Source organism: Littorina saxatilis, linkage group LG7 (assembly GCF_037325665.1).
Source record: "Littorina saxatilis isolate snail1 linkage group LG7, US_GU_Lsax_2.0, whole genome shotgun sequence".
Classification (NCBI taxonomy): Eukaryota; Metazoa; Mollusca; class Gastropoda; order Littorinimorpha; family Littorinidae; genus Littorina; species Littorina saxatilis.
The window spans coordinates 57659564-57680905 of record NC_090251.1 but is presented as its reverse complement, the minus strand read 5'-3'; the positions used below and the strand labels follow the sequence as shown (position 1 = coordinate 57680905).

Sequence of the window (21342 nt, the reverse complement as noted above, 5' to 3'; positions counted from 1 at the left end):
TAGTGTGCCAGTGGGGTAGTGTGCCAGTGGGGTAGTGTCCTAGTGGGGTAGTGTCCTAGTGGGGTAGTGTCCTAGTGGGGTAGTGTGCCAGTGGGGTAGTGTCCTAGTGGGGTAGTGTGCCAGTGGGGTAGTGTGCTAGTGGGGTAGTGTCCTAGTGGGGTAGTTTCCTAGTGGGGTAGTGTCCTAGTGGGGTAGTGGGGTAGTGTGCCAGTGGGGTAGTGTCCTAGTGGGGTAGTGTCCTAGTGGGGTAGTGTCCTAGTGGGGTAGTGGGGTAGTGTGCTAGTGGGGTAGTGTGTCAGTGGGGTAGTGTCCTAGTGGCGTAGTGTCCTAGTGGGGTAGTGTGCTAGTGGGGTAGTGTGCCAGTGGGGTAGTGTGCTAGTGGCGTAGTGTCCTAGTGGGGTAGTGTTCTAGTGGGGTAGTGTGCCAGTGGGGTAGTGGGGTAGTGTGCGTGTGGGGTAGTGTGGTAGTGGGGTAGTGTCCTTGTGGGGTAGTGTGCTAGTGGGGTAGTGGGGTAGTGTGCTAGTGGGGTAGTGTGGTAGTGTGCTAGAAGGGTAGTGTGCTAGTGGGGTGGTGTGCTAGTGGGGTAGTGTCCTAGTGGGGTAGTGGGGTAGTGTGCTAGTGGGTTAGTGTGCTAGTGGGGTAGTGTCCTAGTGGGTAGTGTGCTAGTGGGGTAGCTCGTATGTTGTGTAAAAGCCTGGACCGATCATACGTGGTTTACACGATGGTTTACATGGAGAGATGTTCGAACGAACGATCTGTATTGCTCGAGGCATGAGATGTGAGGCTGACGCCCAGTCTCACAACCTGTCCTTGCTACGACGTCACAATGGAGACAACAAATACACAAACACTTCCAAACAAACACGAACAAAAGTAAAAGCCAATACATGAACTAGTTTAACAATATTACATATTCCTATAAATAATACGCACCCAAAGAAACAAAAACAAAAAAACATTAACAATGACATGTCATTATCAAGCAAAGAAATAAAACAAGCAAGCAAGCAAACAAACAAGCAAACCAAAACAATCATACACACACAAGCACACCCGCGCGCACTCGCTACGCCACACACACACACATACAAACACACACACACACACACACACACACACACACACACACACACACACAATCACAAACGCAGGCGCTCATACACATAAATATACACACACACAAACACACACACACACACACACACACACACACACACCAAAACACACACACACATGCACAAACACACTCACACACACACACACACACACACACACACACGCATACACACACACACCCAAAACACACACACATACACACACACACGCGCGCGCGCGCACTAACACACACACACACACACACACAAACACACAAACACACACAAACGAGAACTGACGGCAAAGGCAGGCTGGTCGAGGAAGATGCCGGCACACACACGCATGGCCGACAGTCTCCACAGGCGGTCCTTGAGGGGTGGATCCAGGTAATCAAATTTCTTGAACGCTTGGCACACGTCATCGATGTCCAGCTCAAGCAGCTGGGGATACAGAGGGGAAAAGAGGACACTACAGCCTGTGCGACCACCTCTCCAAAGCGGCCACCTGTCTACCACGACCAACTCAAGGTCCCAGACGAGTTTTTCTTTTACAGTACTAATGTTTCCAGAATGAGCACTTGGCTATAACGACCACTGTGTGTCGGTCCCTAGGGTTGTCACTATAGGCAGTCAGGAATGTACATCCATCTTGTGGCCAAACATATGACAAACATGTATTATTTTGTGTCAATATCAAACTATCAGTATTAGCAAAAGCGAGCACAAGAATATGCCAGGTCGCCCACGCATTCCTTTTTTCATAAAGCAAACATCAGACAAAGTGTGCCCTTGCTTAGAGCACTTGCACCGGGGCGGGGATGTAGCTCAGTCGGTAGCGCGCTGGATGTGTATCCAGTTGGCCGCTGTCCGCGTGAGTTCGTCCCCACGTTCGGCGAGAGATTTATTTCTGAGTCAACTTTGTGTGCAGACTCTCCTCGGTGTCCGAACACCCCCGTGTCTACACGCAAGCACAAGACCAAGTGCGCACGAAAAAGATCCTGTAATCCATGTCAGAGTTCGGTGGGTTATATAAACACGAACATACCCAGCATGCTTCCTCCGAAAGCGGCGTATGGCTGCCTAAATGGCGGGGTAAAAACGGAAAAACGGTCATACACGTAAAAGTGGGAGTTTCAGCCCATGAACGAACAAACAAACAAACAAACAAGTCGCGTAAGGCCAAATTACAACATTTAGTCAAGCTGTCGAACTAACAGAATGAAACTGAACTCACTGCATTTTTACAGCAAGAGCGTATACTCGTAGCATCGTCAGTCCACCGCTCGATGCACAGGCAGTGAAATTGACAAGAAGAGCGGGGTAATAGTTGCGCTGAGAAGGATAGCACGCTTTTCTTTATCTCTATTCTTTTTAACTTTCTGAGCGTGTTTTTAATCCAAACATATCACATCTATATGTTTTTGGAATCAGGAACCCACAAGGAATAAGATGAAATTGTTTTTAAATCGATTTCGGAAATTTTATTTTAATAATAATTTTTATATTTTTAATTTTCAGAGCTTGTTTTTAATCCGAATATAACATATTTATATGTTTTTGAAATCAGAAAATAATGAAAAATAAGATAAACGTAAATTTGGATCGTTTAAAAAAAAAAGTGTTTTTTTACAATTTTCAGATTTTTAATGACCAAAGTCATTAATTAATTTTTAAGCCACCAAGCTAAAATGCAATACCGAAGTCCGGCCTTCGTCGAAGATTGCTGGGCCAAAATTTCAATCAATTTGATTGAAAAATGAGGGTGTGACAGTGCCGCCTCAACTTTTACAAAAAGCCGGATATGACGTCATCAAAGGTATTTATCGAAAAAAAGAAAAAAAGTCCGGGGATATCATTCCCAGGAACTCTCATGTCAAATTTCATAAAGATCGGTCCAGTAGTTTGGTCTGAATCGCTCTACACACACACACATACACCACAACCCTCGTCTCGATTCCTCCCTCTACGTTAAAACATTTAGTCAAAACTTGACTAAATGTAAAAAGAGCACTTGCACCAAAGGAATGTGGGTGCTTGGTCGCTCTGTCTCTCTCTATCTCTCAGACACTCACACTCACACACACACACACGCGCACACACACACATACACACACACGTGCGCGCACGCACGCACTCACGCGTTTACGCACACTCACGCACACTCACTCACACACACACACACACACACACACACACAAACACACACACTCACACACACACACACACACACACACACACACACACACACACACACACACACACACACACACACACACCAACCTGCACGGCAGTTTCACACTTGACGGTTGCAGTGCGGGGTTTGTTGGTGAGCACGCCTATCTCGCCCAGAACGTTACCGGACGTCAGGAAGTCCAGGATGCGAGTTATGTACCTTTGGTCTCCCATCGGGGAGTCCAAGGGTATGTGTAGTTCCAGCTGGCAAAAATCAGTACAAGGATGTCAAGGCTTTTACTTTGTGCTATGCACATAAGGCTTTGAAGCCAACACAAAACAAGACTTCATCAGCAAATGGAGACTCAACACTAGACAGCGTCATCCTCGCGTTAAAGAACGCCCTGCGTCTAAAGGATCATGTTATCAGTACCGACAAAGGAGAAGAAGATTTGTAACATAATTTGAATGGGATGTTGAAGTACTTCCATTTTATGTCCAGTTTCGGTAAATTTGTGTCACACTTTTGATACCTTACCGACATAGTAATTGCAATAGACGTGTAACGAAAGCTTGCACTGTCCAAGGTAGTGAGAAAAAAAATGTAGGCGATCTTTTTTCAAGTTGTGACACAATCTTAATACTTCGCTAACATGGAAATGCAACTCTTTTTCTGTGCAGTACAAATACAAGTAAAATGTAAATATATATAGTAAGAGACCTGTTTCAGCCGGTGAACGCGCGTGGTGTGTATGCTTCGCTTTATTTCAATTTGCTTTGCGTGGCCTTGAGGTCAGTGGCTGGTGAAGTTACTTCTCACACCGACATCGTGTGTCCCACTGTCATCTCAATGCTTGCTAAAAGTGCGCCTCTCTTAAATTACATTTCTTGTCAGTGAGACTATAAGTGAGACTGTGAGATGTCTCATGTCGAGTGTGTGTCTCCATCATGGTCTATTCTCCAGGGAAAAGTCAAACTTGCAGACTGTGAAACTTGAGAAATGTAAAAGACAGCGTTGAAATGTACCCCATTTTTGGTCGTATCACTGAGACACTTACCAAGGTAGAGCAAAAACGATTGAGAGTAGCACTGACCCCTTGCAACACAAGATAGTACTAACCGTCGTCAACAACTTTTCTTCTTAAGCACTATATGCAAGTTGCTTAGATGTTTTTAATTAATACAAAAAAGGTCTAACACTAGCCCCACGAACAGGCGTTACATGACCCCGTTGTTGGTTGTGAGTGTGCTCACCTTGACCAGTCCGGAGAGAATGATGGCGAGTGTGCTCACCTTGACCAGTCCGGAGAGAATGATGGCGAGTCCGGTGGTCGGTTCGTCTTGGTGCATGATGATTTCGCCGTATTCGTAGTTCATCAGGCGAGCACGCGACTGGGACAAAGCATTTCATTTTATTTACTTTCATTTACGTTATTATCCCAATGCTGGGAAAGTCGGGTCGCGTCCTCCAAGTGGAAAGCTAGCAGCAACAAGAGTGGCGCTACCCAGGTGTGTGTGTTTAGGTGTTATCAGCCACCTGCACTTATGGCAGAATGACCGAGGTCTTTTACGTTCCACTGTGGTGACACGGGGTGGGACATGGATACCGTCTCTGAGTCTACACATAAAGTTGACCCGTGACCATTCCGGCCTGGATTCCAACCCGTCACCCTAGGATCACAAGTCCAGGGCTCTACCACCTGAGCTACCCGGCTCTACCACCTGAGCTACCCGGCTCTACCCCCTGAGCTACCCGGCTCTACCCCCTGAGCTACCCGGCTCTACCCCCTGAGCTACCCGGCTCTACCCCCTGAGCTACCCGGCTCTACCCCCTGAGCTACCCGGCTCTACCCCCTGAGCTACCCGGCTCTACCACCTGAGCTACCCGGCTCTACCCCCTGAGCTACCCGGCTCTACCACCTGAGCTACCCGGCTCTACCCCCTGAGCTACCCGGCTCTACCACCTGAGCTACCAGGCTCTACCCCCTGAGCTACCCGGCTCTACCACCCGAGCTACCCGGCTCTACCACCTGAGCTACCCGGCTCTTCCCCCTGAGCTGAGCTACCCGGCTCTACCACCTGAGCTACCCGGCTCTACTACCTGAGCTACCCGGCTCTACCCCCAGAGCTACCCGGCTCTACCCCCTGAGCTACCCGGCTCTACCACCTGAGCTACCCGGCTCTACCCCCTGAGCTACCCGGCTCTACCACCTGAGCTACCCGGCTCTACCACCTGAGCTACCCGGCTCTACCACCTGAGCTACCCGGCTCTACCACCTGAGCTACCCGGCTCTACCACCTGAGCTACCCGGCTCTACCACCTGAGCTACCCGGCTCTACCACCTGAGCTACCCGGCTCTACCACCTGAGCTACCCTATGCTCACACATGTCTCTCACAATCCGTCCTCTGCTCTACGAGAACGGTTTTTATTAAACTCGCTGCAACGTCATCTCCACAACACCCCCCCCCCCCCCCCCCCCCCTCCCCCACAAACACATTTTAACTTGAAATTAGAACGGTAAACGCTTGTTCGACTCTCCTTAACACCAACACAGAGCATTTGTAATCCTTTGGAAACGTTTGAGCTCCGGCTTCAAATAGTTCAAAGAAATCCTCAGCGTTAAGTTGGGCAAAAAAAAAAGAAGGTCTGTTTACGGTAACATAGGCCAAAAAAATAGGGTCGGTAGGTCTGGAATTTTTTTAATTTTTTTTATTTGTTTTTAATTTTTTTTTCTCCAAAAAACCATATGTTTACGTTATTTTGCAAAAAAAACCAAAAGATTTTTTTTTTCTCTCTTTTTTTTCTCCCAAATGCCAAAAAAAAGTCTAGGGTCGCGCGAAAAAAATAGGGTCGGTCGGGTTACCGTAAACAGACCTATTTTTTTTTTTGGCCTTGTATGATCACGCACGGCCCGACGGCCACGCGGCCATACAGTAGAACACTGCTGATTCTTTCAACTTACCGATTACGAAGATCATTCAAAAATGATATATCATTGCAAACAAGAAGTATTTTAATCGTTAGAAAATGTCTATGGTCAAGATCCCATGAAAGCGGCCACTGAAGTAGCGACAGGTGAACTTTGCTTTCAGTCTTACCTTGATGAATTCGACCAGCTCTGCGTTATCCTGTATCCAGGGGACATTGAAGAGAATCTTCTCTGTGGAAGGTAGAGGCACTTTGGGCGGGGCGGTCAGCAGTTTCTTCATCTTGGTCTCGATCATCTGAATCACACGCGCACATCATGTCACGAATTGCGTTGCTCGGACATTTTTACCGGCAAAAATCTAAAATACTAGAAATGAATATTTCTTTTGATAGAAATTTCTTCCAAAAAAATACACAATTTGTGACTGAACTTCATTATTGGTTATCAGTTCATGTGAGATTCAGGGTTTGCACTTGTAAATAAATACCGGTTTAGAAACCGGTTAACAAACTCGGCACAACCACTTGCTAAGAATACAAAGTCGCATGCAGAGGGATGAAAAGGAGTGATGCATACTCGAGGTCGACAAACTTATAACTGAAATTTGGAGCGTCGAGCAAAACTTTGCTTCGTCAGAACGAAACAACTGAGTGTCACAATATTTTCCATGGTGACATTACATGATGTGACCTCTTTGTCAGCCGTGACTAGAAAACAGATAAACAGAGGAAGAGTATTTTCTGACCATCCCAGTCTTGACATCTTAATATTGTTGATAATATTATAAGATGTTTGGAGGTTTGTTGTCAGACCAGCTTTCTTGTCGGTCCTCTGGGGAGCCTATGGTCTTTTGTTTTGAAACAAAAGTCGATATGCCCCCCCGAGGACCGACAAAAAAGTTGGTCTGACAACAAACCTCCAAACATCGTTTTTGTCATCATTTTGATAGTGAGAAAATAAGTGCACAATCAACACAGGGAGCCATGCTTTGAAACACGAGTATCGTTTTGATAACCACACGAGTTCCGTTTTGATAATCACTGGCAATCAAAGCTGGCGTGTGAAAGCAACTTTCTGTGTTTTTGAGTTCATAAAATGTTGGGATGAATATGTCAGGTTTGAGGATGCCCAGTTCTGTAGGTTCATCTCGGTATTCCACCCCCTCGGCTTTCTGTTGTAAATAATTATTAAGCTTAGTGATCGAAAGGGGAAGCTACGTTGGGTTAAAGGTCACAGAAGATTTGCGTCGTGCAGCGAAGGAAAGAATCGCGATCTTGTTTCCGACTCAGTGCCTCTTTGTTTTTCATTAGACCTGTCATTCTGCTTGCTCGGCTTTGTTAGATGTTTGCATGTCTTGTTGCTCTGTTCATTAGACCTGTCATTCTGCTTGCTCGGCTTTGTTAGATGTATGCATGTCTTGTTGCTCCATGTCTTGTTGCTATGTTCATTAGACCTGTCATTCTGCTTGCTCGGCTTTGTTAGATGTTTGCATGTCTTGTTGCTATGTTCATTAGACCTGTCATTCTGCTTGCTCGGCTTTGTTAGATGTTTGCATGTCTTGTTGCTCTGTTCATTAGACCTGTCATTCTGCTTGCTCGGCTTTGTTAGATGTTTGCATGTCTTGTTGCTATGTTCATTAGACCTGTCATTCTGCTTGCTCGGCTTTGTTAGATGTTTGCATGTCTTGTTGCTATGTTCATTAGACCTGTCATTCTGCTTGCTCGGCTTTGTGAGATGTTTGCATGTCTTGTTGCTATGTTCATTAGACCTGTCATTCTGCTTGCTCGGCTTTGTTAGATGTTTGCATGTCTTGTTGCTCTGTTCATTAGACCTGTCATTCTGCTTGCTCGGCTTTGTTAGATGTTTGCATGTCTTGTTGCTATGTTCATTAGACCTGTCATTCTGCTTGCTCGGCTTTGTTAGATGTTTGCATGTCTTGTCGCTCTGTTCATTAGACCTGTCATTCTGCTTGCTCGGCTTTGTTAGATGTTAGATGCTCGGCTTTGTTAGATGTTTGCATGTCTTGTTGCTATGTTCATTAGACCTGTCATTCTGCTTGCTCGGCTTTGTTAGATGTTTGCATGTCTTGTTGCTCCATGTCTTGTTGCTCTGTTCATTAGACCTGTCATTCTGCTTGCTCGGCTTTGTTAGATGTTTGCATGTCTTGTTGCTCCATGTCTTGTTGCTCTGTTCATTAGACCTGTCATTCTGCTTGCTCGGCTTTGTTAGATGTTTGCATGTCTTGTTGCTCCATGTCTTGTTGCTCTGTTCATTAGACCTGTCATTCTGCTTGCTCGGCTTTGTTAGATGTTTGCATGTCTTGTTGCTATGTTCATTAGACCTGTCATTCTGCTTGCTCGGCTTTGTTAGATGTTTGCATGTCTTGTCGCTCTGTTCATTAGACCTGTCATTCTGCTTGCTCGGCTTTGTTAGATGTTAGATGCTCGGCTTTGTTAGATGTTTGCATGTCTTGTTGCTATGTTCATTAGACCTGTCATTCTGCTTGCTCGGCTTTGTTAGATGTTTGCATGTCTTGTTGCTCCATGTCTTGTTGCTCTGTTCATTAGACCTGTCATTCTGCTTGCTCGGCTTTGTTAGATGTTTGCATGTCTTGTTGCTCCATGTCTTGTTGCTCTGTTCATTAGACCTGTCATTCTGCTTGCTCGGCTTTGTTAGATGTTTACATGTCTTGTTGCTCTGTTCATTAGACCTGTCATTCTGCTTGCTCGGCTTTGTTAGATGTATGCATGTCTTGTTGCTCCATGTCTTGTTGCTATGTTCATTAGACCTGTCATTCTGCTTGCTCGGCTTTGTTAGATGTTTGCATGTCTTGTTGCTATGTTCATTAGACCTGTCATTCTGCTTGCTCGGCTTTGTTAGATGTTTGCATGTCGTGTCGCTCTGTTCATTAGACCTGTCATTCTGCTTGCTCGGCTTTGTTAGATGTTAGATGCTCGGCTTTGTTAGATGTTTGCATGTCTTGTTGCTATGTTCATTAGACCTGTCATTCTGCTTGCTCGGCTTTGTTAGATGTTTGCATGTCTTGTTGCTCCATGTCTTGTTGCTCTGTTCATTAGACCTGTCATTCTGCTTGCTCGGCTTTGTTAGATGTTTGCATGTCTTGTTGCTCCATGTCTTGTTGCTCTGTTCATTAGACCTGTCATTCTGCTTGCTCGGCTTTGTTAGATGTTTACATGTCTTGTTGCTCTGTTCATTAGACCTGTCATTCTGCTTGCTCGGCTTTGTTAGATGTATGCATGTCTTGTTGCTCCATGTCTTGTTGCTATGTTCATTAGACCTGTCATTCTGCTTGCTCGGCTTTGTTAGATGTTTGCATGTCTTGTTGCTATGTTCATTAGACCTGTCATTCTGCTTGCTCGGCTTTGTTAGATGTTAGATGCTCGGCTTTGTTAGATGTTTACATGTCTTGTTGCTCTGTTCATTAGACCTGTCATTCTGCTTGCTCGGCTTTGTTAGATGTTTACATGTCTTGTTGCTCTGTTCATTAGACCTGTCATTCTGCTTGCTCGGCTTTGTTAGATGTTTACATGTCTTGTTGCTCTGTTCATTAGACCTGTCATTCTGCTTGCTCGGCTTTGTGAGATGTTTGCATGTCTTGTTGCTCTGTTCTTTGCTGTTATTGTTATTGGAGGCCGCAGGAGCTGACATCTATTGCAATGCGTTGCGAGAGGTGACACGAGTCGTTCGTTACCGTTCTTACGAGATCAGTTGTTGAAACCAACTTTGTTATCTGTGCTGCTCCGGAAATGAGCTGCGCTTTTTTGGAATTCAAACAGTATCATGTCACTTTTGTCCCAATTGCGCTGTTTCGGAAATGAGCTGCACCTCGTCTGTCTGTTTATAGCAACACACACTGTCTGTCACGTACACTCCATGCAACTCTCTCCGTCTCTCCCTCGCTCTGCCTTCGTGTCTGTGTGTGTATCTGTCTCTCTCTCAATCTTTTTCTCTCTCTCGAGATCTCATGCGCTCTCTCTCTCGAGTCATTTTCTCTCACCCGGTGTTCATTTATCTGTTTCTCCGTCTCGAGTCACTCTGTCTATCTGTCTGTCTCTGTCTCTCTCTTTCTCTGTCTCTCTCTGTATGTATGTCTTTGTATTGTCTGTGTCTCCCTCTGAGTCTCTCCGCCTCTGTCTTTCCATGTATGTCTGTCTATGTGTGTGTGTGTGTGTGTGTGTGTCTCTCTCTCTCTCTCTCTCTCTCTCTCTCTCTCTCCCTCTCTCTCTCTATCTCTCTCTCTCTCTCTCTCCCTCTCTCCCCCCTCACTCTCTCTCTCTCTCATCCGACTCCTGGCACGCAGGTCAAAGCAGAGGTGTCAGTCTTGTGTTAACTTGAGAGCACGTGTACCCAGCAGGAGGGGGGTGATTCAGGTCAGAAGTGGGGTAACTCGACCATTTGGCTTATGGTAGAGACAGCTGGAAGATCTCTGAATATAATTGAAGAGGAGTAGTCTTCCCTTTAGAAAATGTGTACTCTGCCTTGCAGATTAGAAGTTTGTTCTGTCCGAGTGGGGGGGGGGGGGGGGGGTGGGTAAGAGAAGGTTAAGAGAGACGAAAGAGGAAACTGGACAGGGAAAGGTCAGTGCCTGAAGCATTCAATAAAGCCAGAAAAAAAGAAAGTACGACATGCAGGTTTTCAATTAATATTTTTGCAAAGTGTGTATTCGTGGCTGCTTTCATGGGGTGCCTGTATCCTCAGGAATTTGAGGATTTCTTTTATCTCTCTTTTTTTGACACCGTTCATTTAACGTCATTTTTACGGGACAGTTTTTTTTTCCTTTCACTATACCTGGGAACCCCTGTTTTGCACTTTGAGTATTCTCAAACAAACTTGGTGTATTTTCAAAAAAATGAGCGTACTCCACACAGCGTTTGCACATCCATGATTAAAACATGCCTCATGCGCGTCCGTCACACCGTTAATTAAGTTTACCTATACATTTAAAACAAATGCTTTTTTTCAATTTTTACTGACAAAAACTGTACTGTATTTGACGGACTACAAGCCGCGACTTTTTAAAAAAAAATCGCATTGCGGCTTATAAAAGGATGCGGCTAAATCGTTACCTAAACTTAAATAGCATTCACCTAATGGAAGTCGCCGCGGATTTTCATTTCGCTCGATTAGCGATTACCGGTACTTTATTAGCTCTCTACTCAAGACTCGGCGCTTTTCTCTTTCTTTCGCGAATCTTCGTTTGTCAACAAGTCGTCGTGACAAGCGTACAGAGAAACACCGGATGTATCAGGATCTCGCGCGCGCGAGATTTCGGTTTCTTGTGTCTCGCGATAGTCGAGCGAGAGCCGCCATGTTGCGTTTTCTTCTGCTCGAAATGTGCGCAAAAGTCGTAAATGTTCCCAAAAAAGCTTATTCCGGGCGGGACTACATGTGTGTGTTGGTTACAAATTGTGTGTGTGTGATATATTTCTTCAAACTTTTTCACTTTTCTTCTTTGTTTCACTTGTTTATTCTCGGAGCCGATTTCGCCAAATACCGTACTTTCGTTTGCCTGGTTGTTTTGATTGATTGACACGATCCGATTATTTTTTTTTTTCGACGGCGGCTAATATAGTGACGTAATCATGTGCCAAAATTCTGGATCGGCTTCAGGATGGGCTTGTGAAGAAAAGTAGTCTGGGAATTTTTCTCGTCGTATTTTTTCCACACTGACCGTACTGAGCGTATTCTCGACAATCATGCGTACAAAATACGGCGAAATCCTATGCTATGGGTTCCCAGGTCTGTTTTAGTTATACGTTGTAGTAGTTTGACCTTATTGTTTTAGTACATTAAAGGCAGAGTAAGCCTCCCGTAAACCATCACAGATACGGTCAGGCTTTTACACGCAGTACAAACACCCTTTCATTTAAACACTCACCAATTGAGAACATCCTAGGTGCCCTCCGTAAAGAGCGAACAATTTTCAAAGAATTTATTTTTGCGTGGTTTATCTTACCCCTGAGCCATCGTGAACCCGTGTGATCCAGTTTTCCCCCTTTTCACAATGCAGTCGTCATAGTTAGTCATTTGAATGCGACTCGACGTGAGCTTATCTACAATAGCACGTTTTTTATGCACGAAACAACGGCTGTGGTTCACAAGAACTCTAGCGATGGCTTTTGACTGTTGAGAGGAACGGCGATTTGCACTGATAAACCGGGCCGTCGTCTGCTACGACCCTTGCGTGACCCTGCTTCCGGGCTTTTCTTTTTTTAAACTTTCACAACTTCGAATTGTTCTGATCTTGTCTTGATGAAAAACGAATTCTTTTATGATTAAAGAATGTTTGTGTAACAAGCTGTCAATTTATTATTTAGATTTTAAAAGTTAGGTCTAGCGCAAAAACGAGGCGCCATTGTTCTTCAGGGCCAAGTCCACGAAAATAAATTCTTGGAAAATGTCTCACGCTCGACAGAAAGCAGCCAGGATGTTCCCGTTCGGTGAGCGTTCAAATGGAAGTATGCTTGTACTGTATTTAGACGCTCGGGGAGCTCTGTGATGGTTTACGGGAGGCTTACTGTGCCTTTAAGTAGAGCTCGTTCACCAGTAGCAAAGACTCACTCAATCCGTCTGTGTGCCTGAGTGTGTGATGGGGGGAGGGCCTCTCCCGTGACCGGCCACCTGCAATGTACGGACAGGTTTGCACTGGCCCTCGGGTGTCCGTTCATGAGAGGGACTGCTGTGGCAGTAAAACTAGAGTGATACATAAGTAATCAATTTATCCACTTGACTATATTCACAACAGGGACTTATCACTCTTCTTTGCATGTTTTTATGCCTACGTATTTTCAAATACTCTGCAACACATGTAACCCAAATACAACATGTGCCCGTACACTACCGCTTCTTTTATGAAAACATTGCTTCGGCCATGTTGATTTTAATCAACCAATTTTCTTGTTTCTTATTTGCGCTTCGTTTATCGACACAACGTCTTGTGCACGGGTCAAAATGTGTGTGTCAGGGGTCAATTGGTTTGACTTGAACTTGACGTTCGTGTCAGTATCTCCGAACGTCTGTGTATCGAAACACAGATACACGCACTCCATGACTTTGTAAGAAGACAAAACATATCGGTAGGTTTCATTTGTTTATGATGAATTTGTTTTTTTGTTTAATTTTGCCAGTTCGTTTGTGGAACTTTGCAAAGCAGTGTCGTGTCGTCTGTTTAGGTCTGGGGAAACACCAATGAAAAGAGCCGAAGAATCCCCGAGCGTTTCTATTGGGTTTGCTTTTGATTATCCATGTATAACCTGCTTCCTGCAACTATGGTAACCGGGGATTTATTGCCTGGGGAACATGAGATTTATTTCCCAGATACTTGTGAATGAAAACTCGTGAAAATGATGACAAATGGTTTTATCTTCAAACTCAACTACAGCGCTTTCCCAGCTCTCCCAGCACCAACTAGTCAAACTCAAATCTGGATGTAGCTGTCAGTCATCACTTGGTAGCATCCCAAATCCACTTATTTAAAACTCTGCACGCATTGCTTTCTTGCAAACTGTAGTCTGTAATAAGGAGCAAAGGACACACAACTACATACCAAAGTCCAAAGGCCTTACGCAAGTATTCTATTTTTTGTTATCCATTTTTCGTTGGGGCGATCTAAATGTACCGCTCTATATTTATGTCTTCCAATATGCATCACTTATGCCCCCCGCGGGTTAGGGGGAGTCCCATATTGGTTGGGACGAGAAAGAATTTACCCGATGCTCCCCAGCATGTCGTAAGAGGCGACTAACGGATTCTGTTTCTCCTTTTACCCTTGTTAAATGTTTCTTGTACAGAATATAGTCAATGTTTGTAAAGATTTTAGTCAAGCAGTATGTAAGAAATGTTAAGTCCTTTGTACTGGAAACTTGCATTCTCCCAGTAAGGTAATATATTGTACTACGTTGCAAGCCCCTGGAGCCAATTGTTGATTAGTGCTTTTGTGAACAAGAAACAATTAACAAGTGGCTCTATCCCATCACCCCCCTTCCCTCCGTCGCGATATAACCTTGAACGGTTGAAAACGACGTAAAACACCAAATAAAGAAAGAAAGAAAGAATGCATCACTTATGGCACAACCCTGTATACGTCACATTTGTCTCTGTGGTGTTACGGTCGTGCACACAATGTTAATGCAAAACCGATACAACGTGTAGATTTAGATTAATTGCATATCGGCTGCAGTTAGCCAGCAAACACACCATCAGAAGTTCTTGCCGTTTTCCAAACTTGCTGTCGCTCTCTTCCCACGTTAGTTTAGTCTGATTGTGCGGTAGATTTAAAGGAAAAATGTATGCCCTTTAAGTTAAGACTCCAAAGAAACTCATTGAAGTGTAAAATGTGAAATATTGTTCAGATTTAATCCCGTTTCGACGGTGAAAAGTGAATCATGCCGTAAAACACGCCATGTTGAGGGTGGGTGTGGTCAAGATGTGACGTCATACCCAAACATTGCTTTCATCTAACAAAACTACTTTGGGCAGAAGAAAGGCAGATCTTCAAACACACATAATTATGTTGCTGGCCAAAACACTGCTGTTTAACATCTGTGCTAAACCACTGAAAACATCCTTAACTTTTTGCGTTTTGTGAACACACACACAGGCTCTCACTTGGAACTCGCAGGGTAAAAGAAAGAGAGGGAGGCCGAGAACCAGCTGGAGGCGTGTCACACACAGAGGCAGAACTGAAGAAGCAGGGTGAAAGAAAGAGAGGGAGGCCGAGAACCAGCTAGAGGCGTGTCACACACAGAGGCAGAACTGAAGAAGCAGGGTGAAAGAAAGAGAGGGAGGCCGAGAAACAGCTGGAGGCGTGACACACACAGAGGCAGAACTGAAGAAGCCGGGTGAAAGAAAGAGAGGGAGGCCGAGAACCAGCTAGAGGCGTGTCACACACAGAGGCAGAACTGAAGAAGCCGGGTGAAAGAAAGAGAGGGAGGTCGAGAAACAGCTGGAGGTGTGTCACACACAGAGGCAGAACTGAAGAGGCAGGGTGAGAGAAAGAGAGGGAGGTCGAGAAACAGCTAGAGGCGTGTCACACACAGAGGCAGGACTGAAGAGGCAGGGTGAAAGAAAGAGAGAGAGGTCGAGAAACAGCTGGAGGCGTGTCACACACAGAGGCTCAAGTTTCAAGTTTCAAGTTTTTTATTAGTCCATAACCCCTGGGGGCATTTTGAACAATAAATACAATCAATACAATCATGATATATGCTAATATAATAAATAAATAAAAATTAAAAAGATTATGAAAAACTGTTACAGATTCTATTAATAAAGTCCAAAATATTCTTTAGCAATTTCTTTTTGTTAGTAGCAAACAACTTTTTAAATTTAAGTGCATTAGGTTTTTTCCAATAGTAAGGTGGTAACAACTCAGCTCTTTCTTCTTTGAAAAAATCACAGACAAATAAATAATGGAATTCATCACCTATGTCTTGTGATAACAACTCAGCTCTTTCTTCTTTGAAAAAATCACAGACAAATAAATAATGGAATTCATCACCTATGTCTTGTGATACACATTTGGTGCAAGTTCTTTCTGACCTCGGGATGTTAAGGTAACGTTCTTTCTGTACAGGCAAATTGTTGTTTAATGTTCTGAACTTCATCATTGCAACACATTGCTGATATGGCAGGTGTGTGACATAGTCTTCACATGCAAAAATATCTTTAAACATTCGATAATTCCAAAACATATTTTTTGTTCCAATTTCTGTAAACCATTTATGGATATACTGGTCATACAAGCTTCTTTTTACTTTCTGTTTAAACCATGCGCTTGAATATTGAACATTTTCTTAAGAAGTCCAAAGGCCAGGGAGACCAATTTCATTTAAGGTTTTTTCAATAAAACATAAATAATCAGATTCAATCATCTTGTTGATATACAATTTATAAGTAAAGCAGTACACAATACTAGAACATTTATTTTTATGAATAGGACTAATCAGTTTATACCAATAGCAAAGCATTCTACATTTCATATTAACATCTAGTGGATATCTTCCAAGTTCACCAAATATCATAGCATTTGGAGTTGATTTTTTTAGTTTGAAAACAATTTTATAAAAACGTAATTGAAGTTTAGTAGCAAGTTCGCAGGAACCAAAACCCCAAACCTCACATCCATATACATGTAGTAAGATTGGAGCAATCATTTTATCGAACAGGTCAACTTGTATGTCCACAGGCGTGTCACACACAGAGGCAGAACTGAAGAAGCAGGGTGAAAGAAAGAGAGGGAGGCCGAGAAACAGCTGGAGGCGTGTCACACACAGAGGCAGAACTGAAGAGGCAGGGTGAAAGAAAGAGAGGGAGACCGAGAACCAGCTGGAGGCGTGTCACACACAGAGGCAGAACTGAAGAAGCAGGGTGAAAGAAAGAGAGGGAGGCCGAGAACCAGCTGGAGGCGTGTCACACACAGAGGCAGAACTGAAGAAGCAGGGTGAAAGAAAGAGAGGGAGGCCGAGAACCAGCTGGAGGCGTGTCACACACAGAGGCAGAACTGAAGAGGCAGGGTGAAAGAAAGAGAGGGAGGCCGAGAACCAGCTGGAGGCGTGTCACACACAGAGGCAGAACTGAAGAGGTAGGGTGAAAGAAAGAGAGGGAGGCCGAGAACCAGCTGGAGGCGTGTCACACACAGAGGCAGAACTGAAGAGGCAGGGCAACAGGTGGGCAGAAGCGGAAAGAACAGCCCAGAGCAGGGTGCGATGGAGAAACGCTGTGAATGGTCTATGCTTCGCTGGGGGCAAAGGTAAGTAAGTATCTACACACACCGCCACCCTCGTCTCGATTCCCTGTCAATTTGAATGTATTAATAAAGTCAAACTTGACTAAATGTAAAAGCCACGTGCCCGGGCGACTGTCTAGGTGCAACTCACGCCGGCGATCTCGTTGCCCTCGGCCTCCTCGAGCAGACCGTCCTGCAGCAGCGTGTGCACCTCGTCACGCAGGTTGTTGAGCACGCTGCGGATTGCCTGGCGCGTCTTCACGCCCATCGCTACCTCGGGGTTGTCCTTCTGCAGTAGACCTGAGACATACACACCACTGTTAGCTGTTATCTCTGGGTTGTCTTTCTGCAGTAGACCTGAGACATACACACCGCTGTTAGTGTTACGCTCTTATCTCTGGGTTGTCTTTCTGCAGTAGACCTGAGACATACACACCGCTGTTGGTGTTACGCTCTTATCTCTGGGTTGTCCTTCTGCAGTAGATCTAAGACATACACACCACTGTTAGCTGTTATCTCTGGGTTGTCTTTCTGCAGTAGACCTGAGACATACACACCGCTGTTGGTGTTACGCTCTTATCTCTGGGTTGTCCTTCTGCAGTAGACCTGAGACATACACACCGCTGTTAGCTGTTATCTCTGGGTTGTCCTTCTGCAGTAGATCTAAGACATACACACCAAGTATGCATGTGTATGACTGTGTGTGTCAAAATGTATGAATGAGTGTGTGAATTCCTAAACCCCGTGCACGGAAAAGCAAAGACCGGACCAATGTGTAGTGTAGGCAGGTCTGGGACCACCACTAACTCAGCTTACATCAACATCCCTCGACAATGGGGCGAGCTTGCCAGAATATGGCACAATTTGTAATGTCTTGTGAAAATTGTGTTTGCTGACGGCCGGTGTTGGTGATTGTGTGTACAGAGGTCTGTGTACAGCGGTCGCTCGTCCTCTCTCCGCTGTCTCGGGTGAGATGGCGCTTTTTGTAAAGCAGATTTTCTTGTCAGGAGATGACTGTACTTTTATTTTTTGTTAGCTTCTCGCCTGGGACCGTATTGTGTGCGACCAAACGTTTCTGTCGGCGGCATATCACTTCGCTTGGGTTCCTCAAAGCGGTTGCAAGCCCGAGGAGATTGTAGTCCGATGCGCTCATTGGTTAATAACCGGATACGTAATATTTACATATTGCATAGACCAATGAGCGCGTAGAATGCGTATTCGGTGTGGTAAGTCTTTCCGTCCAACAAACACCAGCAGCGGTTCGCAAACGAATGTTCGTACAAATGATGGTAAAACAAGAGGCGAAGCCATCAAGGCTCACGTAAGAAATCGACAAACAGTAACACACACACACACACACACACACACACACACACACACACACACACACACACACACACACACACACACACACACACACACACACACACACTGACACACACCGTAATACACACACACCAGGGGCGGATCAGTTGCTTTGTAAGGGGGGGGGGGGGGGCACTTTGAATCGAAAGTGAATGTGATGGGCGCTTCGCGCCCGAATTTGCTAGGGGGGTCCGGGGGCATGCCCCCCCGGAAAAAATTTTTGCCCAAAGAAGCAAAATGGTGCCATCTGGTGCCATTTGAACTTAGAAATGGTCATAGAATCAGCATAGAAAAATTTTTTTTTTTCGGGAGGGGGGGGCACGTGCCCCCTCCCCCCGCCCCCCTCGTCCGCCCCTGCACACACACACAGAAAGAGCATAGGTGAAACTGTGCAAGAAAGCGAGACACTAGATCTAGATCTTTCTGTCTGCATGTAGCCTACTTACAGGGACACGACTGCCAACTAGTCTCGGCCCGCTCAAAATAATAATGACCGAGACTTTCAGTACTTCCTTCGCGTGACGTCTAACCCTCTTACAAAAATACGTCATAATGTGACGTCAATGTAATGTGACGTCTTCAAATGTTAGAGTTTCTACCACAGACATACACACGCACGCACGCACGCACGCACGCACAGACAGACAAAGTTACGATCGCATAGGCTACACTTACGTGAGCCAAAAACAAGTTGCTGCGGCAGCTGAAAACTAAAGGTAAATTTAGTTAAAACAATCATTCAGCTCAGTGGATATTTGTAAGTGCTGATTGATCTTTTCCTGCAATTAGGGTTTTTATGTTGTGTCCTTTAAATTTGACCAAAACTAGCCAAAATTGTGTCATGTCTGAAGATCATACCTATAAGTGTATAAAATGTTGAGGCTCTAGCTTCAAAAACATCAGAGAAATCTTCAATGTTTAGTTTTTAGGAACCAAACATGACCCTGCTGTGACCCCGAAGGTCAACCAAACTAGGGTCATGTTGGAAGACCATGAAACCCTACAAGTAAATAAATCCCTGCGCTTAGAACTGTACCCACGGAATACGCGCGATATAAGCCTCATATTGATTGATTGATAGAACTGTGCAAAGTTTCAAAGCTCTAGCTTTAAAAACATATGAGATAACCTCAGCGTTAAAATTCACCGGTCATGAAAATGTACACAATCTTTACAAATTTGCCAAAAATGTAGGATTCCACCATTTGATTGAAACTTAATTTGTTGGTATTCAAAAAGGGATCGTTATTCGGAACATTTTGTACAGGCAGCTGCCACAACAGGGTGGTGGCCACAACATGTGCTTATACTAACTTGTTGTTGAATACGTTGTACCCAGTCCTCATCAAGCCCTACAATTCATCTCCAATAGCATTCCAATGCTGAAGAGACGATAAACAATGATAACCAACCCTACAATTCAGCAGGCCGAACACCGACCAACCGACCATCCCACCAACCAACCCTACAATTCAGCAGGCCGAACACCGACCAACCGACCATCCCACCAACCAACCCTACAATTCAGCAGGCCGAACACCGACCAACCGACCATCCCACCAACCAACCCTACAATTCAGCAGGCCGAACACCGACCAACCGACCATCCCACCAACCAACCCTACAATTCAGCAGGCCGAACACCGACCAACCGACCATCCCACCAACCAACCAAGAGACGAGGAGAAGCCCAAACTGACCCAGTCCTTTGAGGACCTCCATCTTGGCAGCGTCACATCTGTTGCGTATCTCCTCGATGACGTCACGGCGGTCAGCCATGTGGTCAATGCGACTCCGGATCTCCTCTTCCCCCATCACGTAGCCCCGCCCCACGTCGTAGCCGTTGCTAAGTCGCTGCACCTCCAGGTTCTCCAGTACAAGGATGAACAGCGGAACGAACGCCTGTCGTCACAGCGACAAAGCTATCAAATGTCTGGGGCGATTCGGCCAACAAATATGTTTGATTTCCGATGACAAGGTTCCAAAAACAAGGGTCGGTAGGTCACTTACTTTCTTAAAGTTATGTTTTTGTAAGAAAGAAAACTTCATTCACCAAGCGCACAGGTATATGATCTAAAAGATCCTAATACCAGCCATTGGCTCTGTCGACGCCCGTTTTTAGCCGCTTGCTTCCCTTAATAATAATAAACCGACCATAGAGCGTCGTTGTCCCGAACTAAATCTTAAAAATCTCCCAATTCTGGTTACGGAAATCCTTTGATGCAATGACATCAGTGCCTTTCGGCGATTAGTCAATCCGTTTCGGAGTCGGGCTACAACATAATGTCGGTCACACTTTAAATTTTGCTACTTATTTGAGTTTGCTTTCGCCTCTATCGGCTTCAAAATCTCTTGGGGGCGTGAGCGATCTTCTGTTTTGAACACCTGTCGTGGACACCTACGGAACACTCCTAGATAGAGGGACACAGCCTATCAAACTGTGACACAGAAACGCCTTTTTTTTTCTTTGAAAAACTGACGAAAGGGGGAATAAAAGTTAATTACACAGCTCGTCCCAGTGGATATTAAAATTAATGGATCATGAAAAATGAGAGCTTTTTCATTACAACGAACTGAGATATTTTAAATATCCACTGAGACTCGGCGTGTTACCTCTACATAACCAAGCCACCAACATCAGACACTAGGTGCAGCCCTCCACACCCACACTCACCTCCAACGCGTGTAGCATTCGCACCACCCTGATCACGGCAAGGGTGAATATTACCCAATTTTCGTCATTTTTTTCGTGGGCGGTTGCGTCGAACTGCTTGTAGATGCATAGCAAGACGATCTCCACGACGCCGGTGACGAAGATTAAAACGCTGAGCCAGAACCACGGCGTGTGCACGTATTTCTTTCTCAACACCACCAGCTGGCAGCAACAAAATTCAGCAACTATTTATTGTCCGCTAGAATGAATGCAAGAACATGCAACACGTCGCAACAACATTCACCAACTAGTTATTGTCCGTTAGAATCAATGCAATAACAGATCATAACACTGATGCAAAACGTCGCAACAACATTCATCA

The 21342-nt window shown here is 45.0% G+C and overlaps 1 protein-coding gene across 1 annotated transcript in view; it reads right to left on the bottom strand.

The window, feature by feature from the left end:
- The window catches only part of LOC138970256 (uncharacterized), a 108204-nt gene that overhangs the window by 26353 nt on the left and 60509 nt on the right, over positions 1-21342 (bottom strand). Inside the window, exons 17-23 of the mRNA XM_070342752.1 lie at positions 20982-21182; positions 20008-20209; positions 17094-17242; positions 6368-6493; positions 4521-4658; positions 3375-3530; positions 1395-1535 (exon numbers count right to left, since the gene is read on the bottom strand). Of these exons, the coding sequence (XP_070198853.1) occupies positions 1395-1535; positions 3375-3530; positions 4521-4658; positions 6368-6493; positions 17094-17242; positions 20008-20209; positions 20982-21182 (1113 nt within the window). The remainder of the gene's footprint in view (positions 1-1394; positions 1536-3374; positions 3531-4520; positions 4659-6367; positions 6494-17093; positions 17243-20007; positions 20210-20981; positions 21183-21342) is intronic.